The sequence below is a fragment of the Schistocerca gregaria genome, chromosome 7, assembly GCF_023897955.1.
Source record: "Schistocerca gregaria isolate iqSchGreg1 chromosome 7, iqSchGreg1.2, whole genome shotgun sequence".
NCBI classification, from domain to species: Eukaryota; Metazoa; Arthropoda; class Insecta; order Orthoptera; family Acrididae; genus Schistocerca; species Schistocerca gregaria.
Genome location: NC_064926.1, coordinates 276,202,230 through 276,223,066, shown reverse-complemented (window position 1 = coordinate 276,223,066; position 20,837 = coordinate 276,202,230). Strand labels below are relative to the sequence as shown.

Genomic DNA, 20,837 nt, shown 5'->3' with positions numbered 1-20,837 from the left:
CCAAGGTGAAAGGCGTCAATCAATTCTGCTCTCATATAAATTTGGTGCTCTTACCAAGTTTGGCAAAGTATCTTTCTCTGCCTGAATTCGCACTAATTTTCCATGCTCATATTTTCCGTACCAAGCAGAAATATCGCGCTGGGAAACTGATTTTCTGTGCCTTTATTCTCACATTAATTACAATTAACAGTCAGTACAACACGTACCTATAACCACCTACTCCAAAAATGGCTGAGCTCGCATTTTTAATGAATGTGGGAGTATTAACAAATGCAGAAAGATTCAGGTCGAAGCTCTTGGTTTGGCTAGCGTAGTGGCTTGGAATGGTAGCTGAACGTTATTTTCTAAGCTAGCTCCAGTTATGATATTATGGCGCAACAAGCAGTTTGGGGACTTGTTGGTATGGTCCCACAACATTTTGTCGCTCTCCGAATGCGGAGAAGAGGCAGTTGAAGTTTTGGAGAGAACTAACCAGGAAGGTGCTTCATGATCTAGTAAGTAATGATTTTGGATGGAAGTTTGCTTCAATTCCGAGTTTGGTTTTTCTGTAACGATAAAACCCGTCGATAGAAGCAGTACGGATTTCTCGAAGTGACAATTTCAGTATCGTTTTACGTAAACTATGATTTATCTGAATTCGGCGTTTGATCGGTCATGAAGCACTTCATGTACCCAGTTGTTTGTCAAGATTCTTTTCACTGTAAGTCAGGGGCCGGCTTTTGGAAAGTGGTGTACTTTGCTTTCGAATGTTTGTGTGTGATAGGGATGAGAAAAACCGGTTGGTTAAAACCATTACCGGCATTTTAGTCCTGAGTAACCGGTATTATCGGTATTTATTTGGTCTCGGTTCTTAATAAAAATAATTTAAGAAACTTATAAATGTTCAACATGTAGCCATATTTTAAAATTTATTTTTGACGTGAATGTAAAATTACTCGTTCCATATCCTTACGATTTATCGTGCAAATGATCCATTGGGGATGAAACTACGTAACTAACTACCGGTACTCTATGTAATATGAGCTTCTTCAAATTAATAATAGTAATTTGTTGCAAATAGTATTACAATACGCTACTTACATTACAGTTCAGTTAAAATATATGTTATGTCATTGATACTCAAGCAGTTCATCTCTCACTGGGAAGTTTCTTTGTAGTATAATGGCATCAAGTAAATTGTGGAACCTTACACAATGTAGTACATGCAACACATGACCGCTTTAGTAGAAACCTTTAATTCAATGATAATTGTGGAACATAGTTTTTAGGGACAAAAAATGTACAAAAGCAGAAAGCTCAGCCCCAACTATCGACATGTGGAGTGGAAAAGTGTGATCATAATAATAAATGGATGGAATTCTAATAGAGAAATAAAATAAGGACTAGTGATTGTCAGCGGCAAAGGGAAAGGCCAAAATGATAAACGTGTAACAGACCAATTTCACATTTTAGAGAAAGAAATACAATAAATAATGACAAATTATTATATCAAGACCAGAGGAACTACTATAATCAATATTTATGGAGCTATTTTTACGTGAAAACGTCTGTTCGTTCATCGGTTGGACTTTATTCTGTGGCGAAACACCGTAAGATTTGAAACGCTAATAGCTACAAGACTAATAATGCATAGCCAGTGGATGAGCCCCCAACAGGTAGATCACATCGGTATGTGTTCGTCTTGCAGTATTTGAACTTTCAGTGACGTCATCTTACCAGTGTTGGCGCATGCGTGTGACTGTTACGAATTATCCTTGTGGTACGTCATAAACTGGTGTACCGTGGAAACGCATTTAGCTAGGAACTGTTTCGGGTGTCATTGTGATAGGCTTGCGGAGCTCCGCTACGATAGAAAGCGAGGCAATAAAAATATTCGCCGAAATATAAGCGAAAATTTGTATTAAATTGAAAATTACAAAATAATAAAAGACGCCGCCTCATACCACTCATAAATGTGCCCGAAGCTGTGGAAAACACAAGTCAGAGGAAAACCTGCGTCAAAAGAAACGCGGAAAGCCTAAAAAGCCGAGTGCCGAATGAATGCGGGAACTACGGCAACGTCGAAAAGGAAATGAAGAAGCGGTGTCCCGCTGGTCATACATCGGACAGCGACTATACAGGATTCTGATCTGTTGATAATCATTAATACTACTCTGTGTCATCACCATATTAAAGAGATTGATAATTCATTTGTAAGTTGTATGTTAACCGGGGACCTAGAAACGATGGATAGGCTCCGTCCCCGCCGCAACCTCACGACGACTACTGCAGTCCACTTCACCCCTCAGCCGCCCCACACTCAACCCAGGGTTATTGTGCTGTTCGGCCCAGGGAACGTCTCACATCAAACGAGTGTAACCCCTACGTTTGCTTGGTAGAGTAATGGTGGTGCACGCGTACGTGGAGACTTGTTTCCTCAGCAATCGCCGACATAGTGTGGCTGAGGCGGAGTAAGGGGAACCAGCCCCCATTCGCCGAGCCAGATGAAGAACCGCCTAAAAACCATCCACAGACTGGCCGGTTCACCGGACCTCGACACAAGTCCGCCGGGCGGATTCGTGCCGGGGACCAGGCTCTTCTTCCCTCTCCGGAAGGCGCCTTGTGTTTGATCGCTCGGCTAAGATAATTCATTTGCCTATTAATATGAAGCACTTGTTATGATTTTATCCCGGCATGGACCCGAACTGTGAACACAAATATTTTACTCTCAGAAGGCAGGTGGGACCAATGGACATTATGACCTGCTGAAGAAGTCACAGGAAGTGTGACCTAAAAGTTTGTATTCACAAACGGAGAGAAACACTCCACAGAATTGTTTTTAGACACTGAACGAACAGAAGATTTAGTATGACGGCAAATCAAGTAGCTGCAGGTTTGTAAATTTATACTTATGTGGCTGATCAGCTTATGCCGATAGTTATTGTTTACCATTCTTCCATACTAGGTTTCTCAAATCTCATGGACCTCTGGCTCCTTAGGAAACAGTGAAAAAAAAGAAAAAAACAAATGTTATGTCACCTACTCGCCGTTTCTTCAATTAATTGCGTTACACACATAACCATTTGTAAAAACTACGCTGTCCAGTCGTCCAGTCACATTAATGTGACCACCTGCCACAAGCCTGAATAATCAGCTTTTGCACCGCAGGCCGCTGGCGACGTGCAGGAAGACAGACGGTGAGGTTCTGGAACGTACCGACAGCGGTGTGGAGCCATGCCGACTCCGGTGTCTTGGTCAGCTACGCCACGTTTCTCGTGTGGGGATCCATAGCGACAAAGGCACGATTGAAGTGGTCCGACAGATGCTCGATTCGTTTTAAGTCCAGGGAGCCAGCAGAGGGGTAACGTAACCTTATCTTCGTGTTCTTCCGACCATGCAAATACAGAGCGAGCTGCGCGACACGGTCGGCCGCTGTGGCCGAGCGGTTGTAGGGGCTTCAGTCCGGAACCGCGATGTGCTACGGTCGCAGGTTCGAATCCTGCCTCGGTCATGTATGTGTGTGTTGTCCTTAAGTTAGTAAGGTTTAAGTATTTCTAACTCTAGGGGACTGATGACGTCAGATGTTGTCCCGTAGTGCTCAGAGTCATTTGAACCATTTTTTGCATGACACGTTGCATTGTCCTCTACGTAAATACCATCGTGGTGAGGAAAAATAAATTGCATTTAGGGGAGGACATGGTCCTCAATGATAGATGCATACTTGTGCTGATCCATTGTGGATTTCAGAATGACAATATCACCAAGGAAATGCCAAGGAAATGCCAAAAAAATTCTCCAGATCATTGTGCTCCCTCTTTCGGCCTGGACCCTTTCGACGATTGTTGCAGCATATCAAGCCATACACGCCAACAGCCACCTGTCTGATGGAGCATACAACGTGATTTATCAGAAAAGGTAACCTGCTGCTTTTTAGTGGACGTCCAGTGGCGGTATTGGCGTGTTAATTTCAGCCTTCGCCGCGAATGAGCAGCAGTCAGTATTGGTGCATGAGCCAGGCGCCTGCTGTGGAGGCCCGTGCGCAGCAACCTTTGCTGAACGACCGCTGACAAGGTACTGCTGGTAGCCCCTTGGTTCATCTGGGAGTCGAAAACCGCTCCATTGCGCGGTATACATGGTTGAGCAGCTCGGTGGCTGCTCTGCTCCGCGTACATCGCAGCGCAGGCACCACGGAGGGGACCTTCGCAGAACAGCTAGCAGTACGAGGAATCTGATTTTGGACGGCGAGCGAGTATCTACCACGGTCAGAGCTCAGTAGTGGAAGCGGCCGTTGGATTTAACTGGACGCCGTGGTTGCCATTGTGGACGGCAACAACAAGGAATAGGGTGTTGGCTGGAGACTTGCGATACCGGGTGCAGTTTGCTTTAGGGATATCTGGCTGGCTGTTACTGAAGCAGAACCTGGAGACAGTGGAACTGGATGAGTGAGTGAGTTACTAGACATGGCTGTTCTCTGGTGTTGAAAGTCTGCAGCTGTTATTAAGTGGTATGTCATTTGGTTTTGGATTTGATGTCATTTTTCGTTATGTTCTATGCAATCAACCCACTCCTTATTTAACTGTCATGTTGCAGTTGCTTCTTATCTGGACTGTATTGTTGTTATAAAAATTCTCTTAAGAATTTGAAGTAGAATTTGCTCCTTGTGTAATGATATTGTGTGTAACTTTTAGTATGTATGTATTTTAAATCTTTTTTATTACGAAGCAGCGTGATACTTCATCTGTTTTCACTGTAGTCGAATTTCATTCTGTTGTGTGAGTATTTTTGAGTTGAGTAAATTCTTCTTGTTGAGCAGCTACAAAGCTGATTTGTTTGCCCATGCTGTAACAGTTTTGGTCTGGAAAAGGCAATTGTCTTCTAAATTTCTAAATTGTGCCATTTGTATGAGAAAATAAATATTTAGAGCTTGCTTAAATGAAATAAAAATTATTTTAGCAAGGAACTAGAACCAGTCACATCTGAGCCCAGTCCTGCCACTCCCTCTAGCGCCACATGCTCAACAGTTGCACTTCGCTCCGCTCGTACACATCTCCATAGCCGTCGTTCACCACTGCCATGTATGGCCCTCGGCACACCACAATTACTATGGCGCCGGTTTTGAATACCGCCATTTTGCCATACGGGGTGTAGTTTAACCATGGTAGCACGCGAATAGTCTATAAACTTAGTCATTTCGGAAATACTTCCACCCTTGGCTTGGAAGTCAGTGAGCATGCCGTTTTGACGTCAGATAAATCGCTTCGTTTCGGCGTTATAAGAGTGCACTGTTTCCGCATCCTCATGACACTCTTTATAATGTCCCCACTGCTAGTGATGCCACCTACGCTTTGTGAGTAGTTACTGCACGATAACGTCGAACTTAGTGTGTGGTCCCATTAATGTGACTATAGACAGTGTATAAAGGCGATACGGTCTGCGCTCATAGATGTCATACGGCACGCAGAGAAAGAAAGCAGGTTACCTGCATAGCGGAACCAGCGTGAATCGGCCAGCAAACAATGACAGCCGGAATGGCGGCCTCATTGGCGCGGACCAGCACCTGCCTGCGAGCCGGAATGTACGAGGTACTGAATGCCAGCAACAGCGGCGCTGGTGGATGACGCGCTGAGATAGCAAAATAGAGGCGCTCGCCCAACAGTCTTAGAGAAACTGTGTGCTAAAAAAAAAGATTATTTCGTTACTTTCAGCTTTATATGTCAGCTTTATGCTGAAGTGTCCCCATTTTGTTAATGGTAGTAGTTTTTGTGATATTTTGTATTTAAGTAAGACACTGCGAAAAATTGGAAAATTTTGCATTGGGGAATATGGGTCGCAATGATTTGGCGTTTCGTGCGTGTTAGAGCGTACGTATCTGCATATTAAATGTAGCAAACATATCGAGTTTGTTTTGGACTTGGGAGGAAATCTCTGTCTTCTAGTTCCAGAAAAATGAATTTGTGTAGTGCACTGAGTTCAGATCGCACGTGCCAGTGACAAAAGCCAGAATTGAAATATCCATAACATCCCTCGTACCTCATAAAGGGTTCGAGGTAACGAAATGAGATTCTGGCAAACGATAGCATGCAAAGATGATTGTATATTACCATAGTATTAACATGCAGAGCTTTCTTATAAACAGCGTTATGCAGTAACTATAGACTTTTTCAACGGAATAATGCGGTTTTTTAAAGGAATCGGTGACTGGTGAAATGACCGTTAGTGTGGATTTGCGACAGCATAAGCTAGTTAAATGACCATTAATATGGCTTTGCAACAACATAAGTGGAGAAATTACACGTTTATTTTTATATTGAGGATGTGTCTTTTCATATGCTATTGATCTGACATGCCCTCAGTTAATAAATTACTGTTTCAGAGGGTTTGAGTTGTAAAAAGAAAATACACTGGTAACTTACAGTACCAGTTGTTCGTTATTAGAAGCAGACTGGACTGAAGGATTCTGCTGAAATTTCAACAAAAGAATTGCTTTATTTTCGCCTGACTTGTTAAACTTTCATCTTTGAGAAAAGCGTCGTCAGTAGCGATTTAGGACAAAAAGCGGGTGTTTTTTTGCTTCGAAGTTAAAATTTGCTTCCTTTGGGAAAACACAGTGGAGTTCACACAAAATCACCTCACTAACATGTTAACGCTGTTGTAATTGCAGGAGAATCCTGCAACTGTGGTTTATTAAACAAGTAACTGAGGACGAGTCAGGTGAGCAACTTAGGGAAACGTACATCCAATGTATAACAATCAAAACTTAAACCGTCTCATGTATTGACATGTTTAAAGAAATCCTAACTAGCATAAATCATGTGCTCTTCCCACCAGGAAAGGCAGTGCAAAATAAAGTGAGCAATGCTGGAAATACATGATCAGATTTCGAGAATGACAAGTGCGTGAATAAGAACTACCGCACAATCTTGTTCTTGTGTTTTTAAAGCAACAATATCGTAATAAATACATTTACCCTCACAGTGTAGCTTCATAACAAACTATATTTGCATTTATGCCTATAAATATTAACTTTTTCCAATTTCTGCTTTTTTTTGCAAAATCAGCAAAATTTAACGTGGCTGCTAGAAATATATATGCGTTATTCAAAAGTCGTCGCTGGCGTGAAGTTGAAAAAAAAGTTTAACGAGTCACATGAAAGTTAATCTGCAATCGTGTTGCAATTTCATGCAAATCCTGTGACCCAGTGTACTTGTATGTCTGGTAATAAACACTTGGGACTAATACTTACCAAAGGATTTTTTTCTGCACAACAGTTATCTCTGAAGTATGAAAAAGTAAGCAAATAGCGTACCATCTTTCCATTTCTATCCCTGTACACAGTGAGGGATTGAATCTTTACTACAAGTACCTTTTGATTTATGAATGATACTGACTTTGACGAATAGTTGGCATGATTCTGCAAGTCGTCAGTGTTCACGACTTCAGATTTATGAAAGAGTTTTATTGTATCAGTTGTATTCTAGAGCAAAAATGCAGCATCGTTCTATTATATTTTATGATCCACTTTGGACTGCTCATTAATGTGAAAAATAATTAAAAACATATATAATTTATCCTTAACACATGAAAAAATAATTAAGGTGAATAAATTCACCACTTCACTCTGAACGGGAGCAGGAACAAATATATGGTATACTATTTGTTGTGAATTATTTTCGTATTTTTCAGCCCATTAAAGTGCAGCAAAAAAATCCTTTGGTAAGTTTCCATTCCCGTCGTTCACCGTTAATACATGATGGACTATAGGAAACCACCAAAACTGTAACAGAATTAGTGATTTATTTTTGGTGGATTGCTAACCTTTCCCATTTGAAGAACCATATCAGCAATGTGTAACGTCTACATTTCTTAGCATACGTTAGTTTAAGTAGTGTGTAAGTTGACCTCAGCAGTTATGTCCCTTAGGAATTCACACACATTGGAACATTTGAACATTTCTCTGGCTAAGAAGTTTAATTTTACTTCATTTGTCAAAACACAGTACAGTCTGCTCACATGCACCTAACTAACATACTGTGCAGTAGCTGTTGCGTTGGACTCCTGAAACATAGTATCTTATTAAACAAGCAATTAGCATCCAGAGAGGTCAACAGCCTATGGAACACCTCGTTGTATCAGTTTGCAATAAAGTAAGGAAGGACTTTTCATATTCGTTTTCGTAGTACCAAATTCCTTTTTCAGTCTTGAGAAATTACAGAACTGCACTGCAAATTGAAAATAAAAACTATGGCTTGTGATATATTGCCATGGATAAGAAAGTTCTGCATGTTAGCCATATGACAAAATGCTTTATTTCTTTTGTGCTACAATTTACCATATCTCAATTTAGGAATGTTATGAATATTTCATTCTGAATTTATCGGTGTGCGGTCGGAACTGAGTACGCAATGTAAAAGCCATATTCGCGAGACTGGAAATAGATAAGACCTCTTCTCAGTACTGACGAAAAAAAAAGTTAGCTACATTTCATACACAGCAGTGTATGCTACAGTATGTAACAAATACGAAATAACAGCGATTCCTACTTTTCATTGCAAACTTTTCGAATTTCGCGGAGTATGTTACTTCAATGTCAGATATCACAATAAGTATGACCATGATCGAAATTATTGACACTTCACCATTAACATGACTTACACTGAAATATCAAAGAAACTGGTATATGCAGGCGTACTGAAATACAGAGATATATAAAAAGGCAGACTACGGCAACGCTGTCGGCAAAGCCTATATAAGACAACAAGTGCCTGGCGCAGTTGAAAGATCGGTTACTGCTGCTACAGTGGCAGGTTATCAAGATTTAAATGAGTTTGAAAGTAGTGTTATTGTCGGCGCACGAGTGATGGGACACATCATCCCGTACGACCATTCCACGAGTGTACCGTGTATATCAGGAATCCGGTAAAACATCAAATCTCCGATATCGCTACAGCCGGAAAAAAAATCCTGCAAGGACGGGACCAACCACAACTAAAGACAATCGTTCAACGTGACAGAAGTGCAACACTTCCAAAAATTGCTGTAGATTTCAATGCTGGGCCATCAACAAGTGTCCGCGTGCGAACTATTCAACGAAACATCACCCGTTTGGGCTTGACTGTACGAGACAAAGCTTTACCCCACGCCTTCATCCGTCAACACCGACGTTGGACTGTTGATGGCTGGAAAAATGTTGCGTGGTCGAATGAGTCTGGCTTAAAACTGTTCCGAGCGGGTTAGACATGTACGGGTATGGAGACAACCTCATCAATCCATGGACCCTGTATGTCAGCAGGGGACTGGTCAGGGTGGTGGAGTCCCTGTAATGGTGTGGCTTGTGCAGTTGGAGTGATATGGGACCCCTGATTACATCTAGATACGACTCTGACAGGTGACACGTGCGTAAGTAACCTGTCTGATCACCTGCATTCATTCATGTCCATTGTGAATTCCGACGGACTTGGCCAATTCCAGCATGACAATGCACACCCCACACGCCCAAATTGCCACGGTGTGGCTCCAGGAACATTCTTCTGAGTTTAAACACTTCCGCTAGCCACCTAATTCAGACATGAACATTACTGAGCATAGTTGGGTTGTCTTGCAAAGTGCTGTTCAGAAGAACTCTCCAACCCCTCGTACTCTTACGGATTTATGGACAGCCGCGTAGGTTTCATGGTGTCAGTTCCTTCCATCATATTTCAGACATTAGTCGAGTCCATGCCAAATCGTGTTGTAGCACTTCTGCGTGCTCGCGGGGGCCGTACATGATATTAGGCAGGTGTACCAGGTCCTTTGGCTCTTCAGTGTATGAAGCTACAACTAATACAAAAATAGAATAGTTTCTTTAAAACTGCAAGAAAAAGCTGCAGAGCTAATGGAGTGTGCGTGATGTTCTGTTTGTAATGGAATTTCTGCACTTGGACTACCAGGAAACCAGTGTTCTCTGTGTGCAGTCGTAGGCGTGTGTACCTGTCCTGAACAGCACAGTGATTTGGCATATTGTTTACTGGCTTTTAGGTTGTGTTTCCACACTTACTCAATAGTTGAGCTTCCTGGTTGCGAGGTGTGCTGTTGTTGCATTGGATAACAAAAACAAGCACAATTGTTGCGCCTGAATGACCATGGTTAGACTAAGTCGGTAATGAGGCATCTGATGTGTTATCAGAAAAGGCGTGGTTTCTATTAGGTAAGCAGGCGGCAGGTATATGCAGCTGTGTTACCAATTGCACTGGTAATTAGATATTGAGTGGCTATCTCGAATCTGTAGCTGCGATGGTTTTCCCAGCACCGCAGATGATCGATGGTCACATGGGCTACACCAACGGTATGTGCAGGCTGAATCCAAGGGACAGGGGGGAAGAGGTGGTCATTTGTGTCATGAATCCTCCAACCACATTTTAGTAGAGAAGTGTTTATATTTTTAAACTAGCGACATTCTCCAGCTTCGCACGGGTAACATTAGGTATCTACATCAGATTAACTGTCTTGTGACCGATTATAAATTTTAGACATGAATCAGTCTGTCTATTAGTGAAAACGGTATCAAAATCACTACTGCGGTTCCCGAGATTAGCCTTCACATACAGACGGACATTATTTTATACATAAGGACTTCGGACAGTAAGTTACATTCGTCGTCCCGCGCTAAGACCACTGGGCAACAATAGTGGTGGGTTTTCAGAAGAGAGTGCATGTTCCAGATTTCTTGTAGACAGTTCTGCTGCGTTACGGATAAGAGCTGCATCTTAGTGGTGAGTACAAAGGCACGACAAATTTACAGCGTGCAAAACGTCTAAATTGCTCACAGATACACTGCACAGAATATTACGGAGAAGAAAACGTACATATACGAAGGCGAACCGTACGGTATCTGAATATACATCATTAATGTGCAATTCAGAATTAAGTGTCTGGCACTCGGTTCATTGAACCACATTCAAGCTACTTCTCCAGCGTTCCATTCTCGAAGAGTGCGCAGGAAAAACGAACACTTAAATCACTCCTTACGAGCTCTGATTTCTGTTATTTTACTATGATGATCATTCCTTCATGTGTAGGTGGAAGGAAACAAAATATTTTCATACCCTGAGGAGAAAATTCGTGATTTAAATTTTGGCAGAAGATCAAGCCCCAACGAAAAACGCCTTTGTTTTAAGAACTGTGACCCCAAATGTGTATCATATCCATTGCACTCTCTCTCCTATTTCGCAATAATACTAAACGAGTTGCCCTTCTCTGAACTTTTTCGATGTCTTCCGTCAATCCTATTTGGTAAGTATTCCATGCAGCTCAGCAGTGCTCTAGCAGAGGGCGAACAATTTTAGTGCAGGCACTGTCTTTAGATCTGTCAATATTTTCTAAGTGTTCTGTCAGTAAATAGCCGTCTTTGGTTTGCTTTCTCCATAACATTATCTACGTGATCTTTCCAACGTAAGTTATTTGTAGTTATAATCCCTAAGTATTTAGCTGAGTTTACATCCTTTAGACTTGTGTGATTTATCGTCTTACCGAAGTTTAGTGGATTCCTTTTAGCATTCATGTGGATGACTCCACCCTTATCATTATTTGGAGTCAATTATCAATTTTTGAACCATACAGATATCTTGTCCAAATCATTCTGCAATTCCTTTTGATCATCAAATGACTTGACAAGACTGTAAGTGGCAGCATCATCTGCAAACAATCTAAGAGGCTAAGAGGACTAATCAGATCGTCTCCTAAATCGTTTATGCAGATCGGGAACACCAGAGAACCTATAACACTTACTTGGGCAACGCCAGATATTATTTCTGTTTTACTCGATGGCTTTCCGTTAGTTATTACGAACTATGACCATTCTGACAGGAAATCACGAATTCAGTCCACATCTGAGACGGTGCTCCATAGGCACGCTTCGTCGAGGATTTCTACGTGTCAGTTACTCATGTTGACAGTCGTTCTTGATTCAAATTCTGGACTATTTACTTCGTCTTCTTTCGCGAAGAAATTTCGGAAAACAGTATTTAGTAATTCTGCTTCAGTGGCACTGACATCTATTATATTACCACTGTTATCGCGCAGTGTAGGTACTGGTTGCGTCTGTCGCCACTGATACACTTTACGTACGACCAGAATCTGTTTGGGTTTTCTGCCAGATTTCGAGACAGTTCCGTTGTGTCAGCAATAAATCCGACATGGTTCGAAAATCCTAACGTAGAAAAGGCTAGTGCCCGCAGTCGAGATGCCTATTGAAGTTCTGATAATTGTAGATGCACACTTCGATTTTATATTTTGTAGATAATGTTATCAAAGTTGTGAGCGTTTTCTGCAATAATGGTTATTAAATTAACGGTGTTATATGTGAATTTTTCAAATTTTCGCTTTTCAAAGGCCATAGTTGCTTGAACTGTAATTTGTTGAACGTTATGCTAAGGCAGTGTGAAAATCACGGAAGTGAAAGAATTATTATTATCACATTAAAATATTTATTTATATTTGTACTGAAACAGTTTATTATTGTTATAAAAACGTAAAGTCTGTGGCGCAAGCCTGTGTCTAAGCTATCGCTCTGCAGGTAGGGTCCAGCAGAATTTCCTTTACGCGGTACTAGCAGGCGGATAGTGGCCAGTCCCTCGCCGCGGCCGTCTGCAACCCCCGGAAAAGGTCCCCACTTCTTGCTTGATAGCAGGTTGACAAGGAGACCGCGCCTACTCTGTTATCACTGATTTCGTCCAGATTTACGGTGTGTGCAGGCCTCGGCCTTAAATGAAAGTTACAGAGGTGGGAGCTCCAGGTGGCCAAGCTGTTAAAAAAAAAAAATAATAATAATCCCGCTGGCACGCAGCGGTCGGCGCATCGGAAAGATTACAGAACGATAATTCGAGGGTCGTGGGTTCGAGTCCTCACATGGAAACTTCTTTATTTTTTTATATTGAATTTTTACATTACTTATACTGCAGAAAAACTGAAATGAAACTCAGTATATTGTGTTTATTATATTTTCATGAAAGGCATGAAAACGAAAAGTAAACGAAGATTTGGGCTTTGAAATAAATTTCCACGGGAATTCTGTACATAAAATTTTGATAAGAGATTGTGATTAACGCGTACAGAGCTTCGTATTTCGTTAGTTTTATGTTGACCTTGGAGAAGACTGCATCAAAATAAATTCCGTTGTACATCGGCAGCTATCCAAGCAATTATTTGGCGAAATGATACGTTACACGTGATTTGCTGCCAAACTGTGTGATGAGAGATAACCTCCCACGAATATAAGCCAAGTTTGTTTCTCTATGATAACTTTAAAACAACCATGTAACTGTAAAAATTGCGGCATTTATAGCGTGCGCAAGATGTCACTCCTGTTTATACCATGAATATCACCCCAGACCATGTAAACCATCAACTGTAAAATAATAAAAGTATCTAACTTGATGTATGAAATTCTCATACACACACATTACGATCCATTCTTGGAAATTTATTTGCAGCCCCAAATTTTCCTTTGCTTTTTATTTTATTGCATTTTATGAAAATATTAATAAATACAATATATTGGGCCGCGAGCGATTAGCCGAGCGGTCTAAAGCGCTGCAGTCATCGAGTGTGCGGCTGGTCCCGGCGGAGGTTCGAGTCTTCCCTCGGGCATGTGTGTGTGTGTGTTTGTCCTTAGGATAATTTAGGTTAAATAGTGTGTAAACTTAAGGACTGATGACCTTAGCAGTTAAGTCCCATAAGATGTCACACACATTTGAACAATATATTAAGCATTATTTCGGTTTACTTGACAGTGCAAGCAACGTGAATAACCCATTTAAGGAAGCAATCCCACAACTCTCGGATTATCTTTCCACTGCCCCAACCGCACCCTGGAAACTGCGCGAACTTAAATGGCTCATGTCTCGCTCGACCCACGCCAAAGATGCCATTTTTTTCGAAACGCATAGCCATATGAAGCTCCCACTTTTGTCACTTTCATTTCTCTCATAGTCCTATGTGTACCATAAATTTGGACGAAATCAGTCTTGCATGCCGTCGTGGAGGGTTTGTAAGGAGGACAAATACTCACCCCTGTCGGGAAGTCGGGATCTCCAGGGCTGCAGACTAGTCCTCTACCCGCTAAACAACGACGACCACATTAATATTATATGAAAACATTTTATATATTTTAATGCCATTATTACTAAAAATGTGCTCATGCGTCATACACTATAATGCGGGTTACAAGTTGTCACGCCTGTGGCTGTATTCCATAGAATGCCCTATGGAAAAATAAATCTTAGCTAACAGAACAACGAGAAATCCAAGGACACCAAAATGAGCGTTTCATCGGATAAAATCTGCATCAACTTTTCCACTTGTGAAAACATGTCAGCGCCAGGTCACTTTGTGGTCTACTGGTTGTTGTACAAGATAAGGCAAACAAAACATTATTAGAAAATTCTTGAATATGGTATCGTACTGCCGCGCAATCCGTACAATGAAATGAGCTTCGTGTAGAAAAACACGTCACAGTAAGTACAGAAATAGTAAAATAATGATCAACGATAACTGTTCGATACTTTTGCTGACCCAGGTACGGAATTGCGGTGTAAAATATAGGTGGAAGAGTATTTAACGGTCTGTATCTGCGTACGAAGAGCAACGTCACAGGGTTAAATATATTATGTGCGTTAGATAAGTGAAAAGCGTAAGAGATACATATGCGTCTGTCGTGTACTAAAGGTTCTGAAATTGAATTTAGAATACAATCGGAGGAATTTGTAATCAAAGACCCACTAACGGTCTCGTTTAGGAGCTAATACAAGTGTGCGTGCACACAGCGAAGGGTAAATGATTATGTGTTCCGAAAAGCGTGTTCTCAAATCAAACCAACATGTAGCAGAAGTTTTCTTATTTGACTCGTTTGTGTACTTTTGACAATCATCAGCAGAATCAATATTGAATCCAGGGGAATGTGAAGGAGACATAGATCGCATTTTTTCGTCGATTTATGTATTACAGCACAGTACTACACAGGGTGCCCCAGGAGGAATGGTTAATATTCCGAGATGTGGCATGAACGATAATTCGAATCAAAAGAAGTCCAGTAAACATGGACTCTAAAACTCACATTTTAAGAGCTATGAGCACATCCCCATCTTCGATACTATGAAACAAATCTCTTTTTCTACAAGCTTTTTGCTTTCCATATTTAGAAGTCCCCCCCCCCCTCCCCCCCATGAACCATGGACCTTGCCGTTGGTGGGGAGGCTTGCGTGCCTCAGCGATACAGATGGCCGTACCGTAGGTGCAACCACAACGGAGGGGTATCTGTTGAGAGGCCAGACAAACGTGTGGTTCCTGAAGAGGGGCAGCAGCCTTTTCAGTAGTTGTAGGGGCAACAGTCTGGATGATTGACTGATCTGGCCTTGCAACATTAACCAAAACGGCCTTGCTGTGCTGGTACTGCGAACGGCTGAAAGCAAGGGGAAACTACAGCCGTAATTTTTCCCGAGGACATGCAGCTTTACTGTATGATTAAATGATGATGGCATCCTCTTGGGTAAAATATTCCGGAGGTAAAATAGTCCCCATTCGGATCTCTGGGCAGGGACTACTCAAGAGGATGCCGTTATCAGGAAAAAGAAAACTGACGTTCTACGGATCGGAGTGTGGAATGTCAGATCCCTTAAACGGGCAGGTAGGTTAGAAAATTTAAAAAGGGAAATGGATAGGTTAAAGTTAGATATAGTGGGAATAAGTGAAGTTCGGTGGCAGGAGGAACAAGACTTCTGGTCAGGTGACTACAGGGTTATAAACACAAAATCAAATAGGGGTAATGCAGGAGTAGGTTTAATAATGAATAGGAAAATAGGAATGCGGGTAAGCTACTACAAACAACATAGTGAATGCATTATTGTGGCCAAGATAGATACGAAGCCCACACTTACTACAGTAGTACAAGTTTATATGCCAACTAGCTCTGCAGATGATGAAGAAATTGATGAAATGTATGATGAGATAAAAGAAATTATTCAGGTAGTGAAGGGAGACGAAAATTTAATAGTCATGGGTGACTGGAATTCGTCAGTAGGAAAAGGGAGAGAAGGAAACATAGTAGGTGATTATGGATTGGGGCTAAGAAATGAAAGAGGAAGCCGTCTGGTAGAATTTTGCACAGAGCATAACTTAATCATAGCTAACACTTGGTTTAAGAATCATAAAAGAAGGTTGTATACATGGAAGAATCCTGGAGATACTAAAAGGTATCAGATAGATTATATAATGGTAAGACAGAGATTTAGGAATCAGGTTTTAAATTGTAGGACATTTCCAGGGGCAGATGTGGACTCTGACCACAATCTATTGGTTATGACCTGTAGGTTAAAACTGAAGAAACTGCAAAAAGGTGGGAATTTAAGGACATGGGATCTGGATAAGCTGAAAGTACCAGAGGTTGTACAGAGTTTCAAGGAGAGCATAAGGGAACAATTGACAGCAATGGGGGAAAGAAATACAGTAGAAGAAGAATGGGTAGCTCTGAGGGATGAAGTAGTGAAGGCAGCAGAGGATAAAGTAGGTAAAAAGACGAGGGCGGCTAGAAATCCTTGGGTAACAGAAGAAATATTGAATTTAATTGATGAAAGGAGAAAATATAAAAATGCAGTAAATGAAGCCGGCAAAAAGGAATACAAACGTCTCAAAAATGAGATCGACAGGAAGTGCACAATGGCTAAGCAGGGATGGCTAGAGGACAAATGTAAGGATGTAGAAGCTTATCTCACTAGGGGTAAGATAGATACTGCCTACAGGAAAATTAAAGAGACCTTTGGAGAGAAGAGAACCACGTGTATGAATATCAAGAGCTCAGATGGCAACCCAGTTCTAAGCAAAGAAGGGAAGGCAGAAAGGTGGAAGGAGTATATAGAAGGTTTATACAAGGGCGATGTACTTGAGGACAATATTATGGAAATAGAAGAGGATGTAGATGAAGACGAAATGGGAGGTAAGATACTGCGTGAAGAGTTTGACAGAGCACTGAAAGGCCTGAGTCGAAACAAGGCCCCCGGAGTAGACAACATTCCATTAGAACTACTGACGGCCTTGGGAGAGCCAGTCATGACAAAACTCTACCAGTTGGTGAGCAAGATGTATGAGACAGGTGAAACACCCTCAGACTTCAAGAAGAATATAATAATTCCAATCCCAAAGAGAGCAGGCGCTGACAGATGTGAAAATTACCGAACTATCAGTTTAATAAGTCACAGCTGCAAAATACTAACGCGAATTCTTTACAGACGAATGGAAAAACCGGTAGATGCGGACCTCGGGGAGGATCAGTTTGGATTCCGTAGAAATGTTGGAACACGTGAGGCAATACTGACCTTACGACTTATCTTAGAAGAAAGATTAAGAAAAGGCAAACCTACATTTCTAGCATTTGTAGACTTAGAGAAAGCTTTTGACAATGTTGACTGGAATACTCTCTTTCAAATTCTAAAGTTGGCAGGGGTAAAATACAGGGAGCGAAAGGCTATTTACAATTTGTACAGAAACCAGATGGCAGTTATTAGAGTCGAGGGGCATGAAAGGGAAGCAGTGGTTGGGAAAGGAGTGAGACAGGGTTGTAGCCTCTCCCCGATGTTATTCAATCTGTATATTGAGCAAGCAGTAAAGGAAACAAAAGAAAAATTTGGAGTAGGTATTAAAATTCATGGAGAAGAAATAAAAACTTTGAGGTTCGCTGATGACATTGTAATTCTGTCAGAGACAGCAAAGGACTTGGAAGAGCAGTTGAACGGAATGGAAAGTGTCTTGAAAAGAGGATATAAGATGAACATCAACAAAAGCAAAACGAGGATAATGGAATGTAGTCAAATTAAATCGGGTGATGCTGAGGGAATTAGATTAGGAAATGAGACACTTAAAGTAGTAAAGGAGTTTTGCTATTTAGGAAGTAAAATAACTGATGATGGTCGAAGTAGAGAGGATATAAAATGTAGACTGGCAATGGCAAGAAAAGCGTTCCTGAAGAAGAGAAATTTGTTAACATCCAGTATAGATTTAAGTGTCAGGAAGTCATTTCTGAAAGTATTTGTTTGGAGTGTAGCCCTGTATGGAAGTGAAACATGGACGATAACTAGTTTGGACAAGAAGAGAATAGAAGCTTTCGAAATGTGGTTTTACAGAAGAATGCTGAAGATTAGATGGGTAGATCACGTAACTAATGAGGAGGTATTGAATAGAATTGGGGAGAAGATGAGTTTGTGGCACAACTTGACTAGAAGAAGGGATCGGTTGGTAGGACATGTTTTGAGGCATCAAGGGATCACAAATTTAGCATTGGAGGGCAGCGTGGAGGGTAAAAATCGTAGAGGGAGACCAAGAGATGAATACACTACGCAGATTCAGAAGGAGGTAGGTTGCAGTAGGTACTGGGAGATGAAGAAGCTTGCACAGGATAGAGTTGCATGGAGAGCTGCATCAAACCAGTCTCAGGACTGAAGACAACAACAACAACAACAATTTAGAGAAGTGATGGTATGCACGAAAACAAGAAAAAAGTCCACTAAACGTGGGATTTGAAGTGCATATCTTAAGCTCAACGAAGGCTTGTTTACCTTAGCTACTATGAAACACATGTTACGGAAAAAGTGCTCTTACCTCTTAAGGTATGCATTTTAGAGCTCATATTTACTAGACAATCTTTTTATTGGTTTGCTCCATACTACTTCCTGCCCCCAAAACATGAAAAGCAAAGAGCTTGCACCAGAGGAGATTTGTTTCACACTATCGAAGAAGAAAAGTGCTCATAGACATTAAGGAATTTTAAAGCCCATGTTTATTGGACTCTTTTGCTTCGAATGATCGTTCCTGTCATATGCCTCAATATTGACCACTCCTCCTGGGACACCTTGTACCTCATAAGTGTTGTCAGCTGGTAGCAAAAGGAGGGTTCTGAGAGCGGTAGCGCTGTCTGTTGTTTATCGGTGTCAGTTTCTGCGGGGCACGCGCAGGTACACTACCTTGCGGACGCCAGCAATGACCCTGGAGAGGACGCGTAGGCGGCGTACAGTGGCTGCGTCTGCCGCCATGGCGGTCCCACGAAAAACTGCAAACAGCCGCGGCCGGGCTGATAAGCCAGCTGGGTTCAGAGTCCCGCCAGAGCGAGGTCACGCTGGTCTTCTCTGCTGCTACGTCAGAGAGCCTCCTCTATCATTGTTACGCTTATCAGGCTGGGTTCTTTCCCTTCAATACAAACAAGACGAGGCAAGCCGTAAAGAATGTGCGTAATATACAGGCACAATTTCGGCGTGTACCCGAAAAAAACTGAGGTGGTCGTGCTACTCTTACCGCTAAATATTAATTATTTAACGTCTTTTTGACCGGGGCACGTCACAGTGCAACCATTACAATGACAGATACTCTTCCCTATAATCCTTTCCCATTGTTGTCCTCTACCAACTCTTAAGGGTGGCGAGATATTGGAGCATTCACAATGCTGTTCTTCCTGGCTAACCTATTACAGTATATGTTAAAATGATTTTATGTGCAAACAATTGTCGGAGGAACATCCGGAACCGAGAATTATACCAGAGGTTAAAAATACCGCTACAGTTGTTAGGTTCTTTCATTTAGAACACTCCATGCTCTGCGCTCAGTGGTAGCACACCGCGTCTTGTATTCGTCCACCGCTAAGCTCGGAGTCACAGCACCAAGTTTCGACACCAGAAAATGGGCTTACAAGAGTCCGAAGCCGGTCGTGTTCTAAATAAAAGAACTTTACACCTGTAGCAATATTTTCAACCTCTTGGATTTTATGTTTATTCAAATGTCCTGTGTGTTACGATACTATGAGAAACATAGGCGTAATAGATATTTTCTTTTCTGTTTTATGTTGAGTGCACGAGCTACGGAACATGCCGACGGAAAAATCTTCGTTGCAGCTATTGTCACTACTTACGTGACAGCCAGCGGCTGCAAGACTCTAAAAACTAGCAGACTACTGTTGACAGTTGCGTCTCGTTCTTAATTTCGCTCGTCTCCGTGCCACACTTTATTTAAATAGTAAATATCAAATTTCGTGAACAATCAGCGTCAGTAATGTATTTTGAGACGTTTTTGTGGTCTTAAAGGCATATTTGATCCAGTAATACGACAAATTTGGCCTCGTTAATGTAACGTATTTCTGTTATATGTTTAGAATAGCCAAGAAGCGAAGTATGAGATGTGAAACGGCTGCCTTCGTGATCCAGCAGTTTCCTTTATAAGGAATGGCGAAACTTAAGTTCCGTCTACGTTCCCTGTCCGAAAGCTGAGAACATATTTTGTTACGTCTGGACGGTTTCCAATATTTCCTTCTCCTAGCGTTCAACGACTGCGCTCTTCGAGGAGTCCTGATAGGATATCTAAAATCAAATTAGAGAAATAAAACTACTAGAATAAAAGTAACCAGGCGCAGCTAAAAGAAATGCCTACAAAATAAAATACCGCTTGAACGAGTCCACTTACAAATGAAAAGTGACACCTTCACTCTTCAGACAATAATCAGAACGACTGGTATACCTGTAAGCAACCTGGAATTTTTTTTATGAAAACAGTTCTACCAGAATCTAATGTTTGGGGCTACTAACATGGCTGACATCGGCTACAAACTTGTAACGGTTTTACCTCTAACTTAATTGTATTTAATAAAAGTTCATTGCAAAAATTCGCGCAGTAGTGATAATGATAATAACAACAATAATAATAATACTGGAATTTCTTGTGGCTCAACGGCCTGGTGCAAATATTTCTATTGTAAGCCAGTTCGGCGACTTGTGTGTCCCTAAGTTACCCAGTAATCCTACCGGGGGAAACGGTCACAGTTTACCATGGAACCTGATCCATGCGTCGTTTAT

The 20,837-nt window shown here is 41.5% G+C and overlaps 1 protein-coding gene across 1 annotated transcript in view; it reads right to left on the bottom strand.

The window, feature by feature from the left end:
* LOC126281565 (malate synthase-like) overlaps nucleotides 1-19,046 on the bottom strand; it is a 112,170-nt gene extending 93,124 nt beyond the window's left edge. The window contains exon 1 of the mRNA XM_049980638.1: nucleotides 18,963-19,046. Coding sequence (XP_049836595.1) covers nucleotides 18,963-19,031 — 69 coding nt within the window. The 5' untranslated portion in view covers nucleotides 19,032-19,046. The remainder of the gene's footprint in view (nucleotides 1-18,962) is intronic.
* Between the last annotated feature and the right edge of the window lie 1,791 nt (nucleotides 19,047-20,837).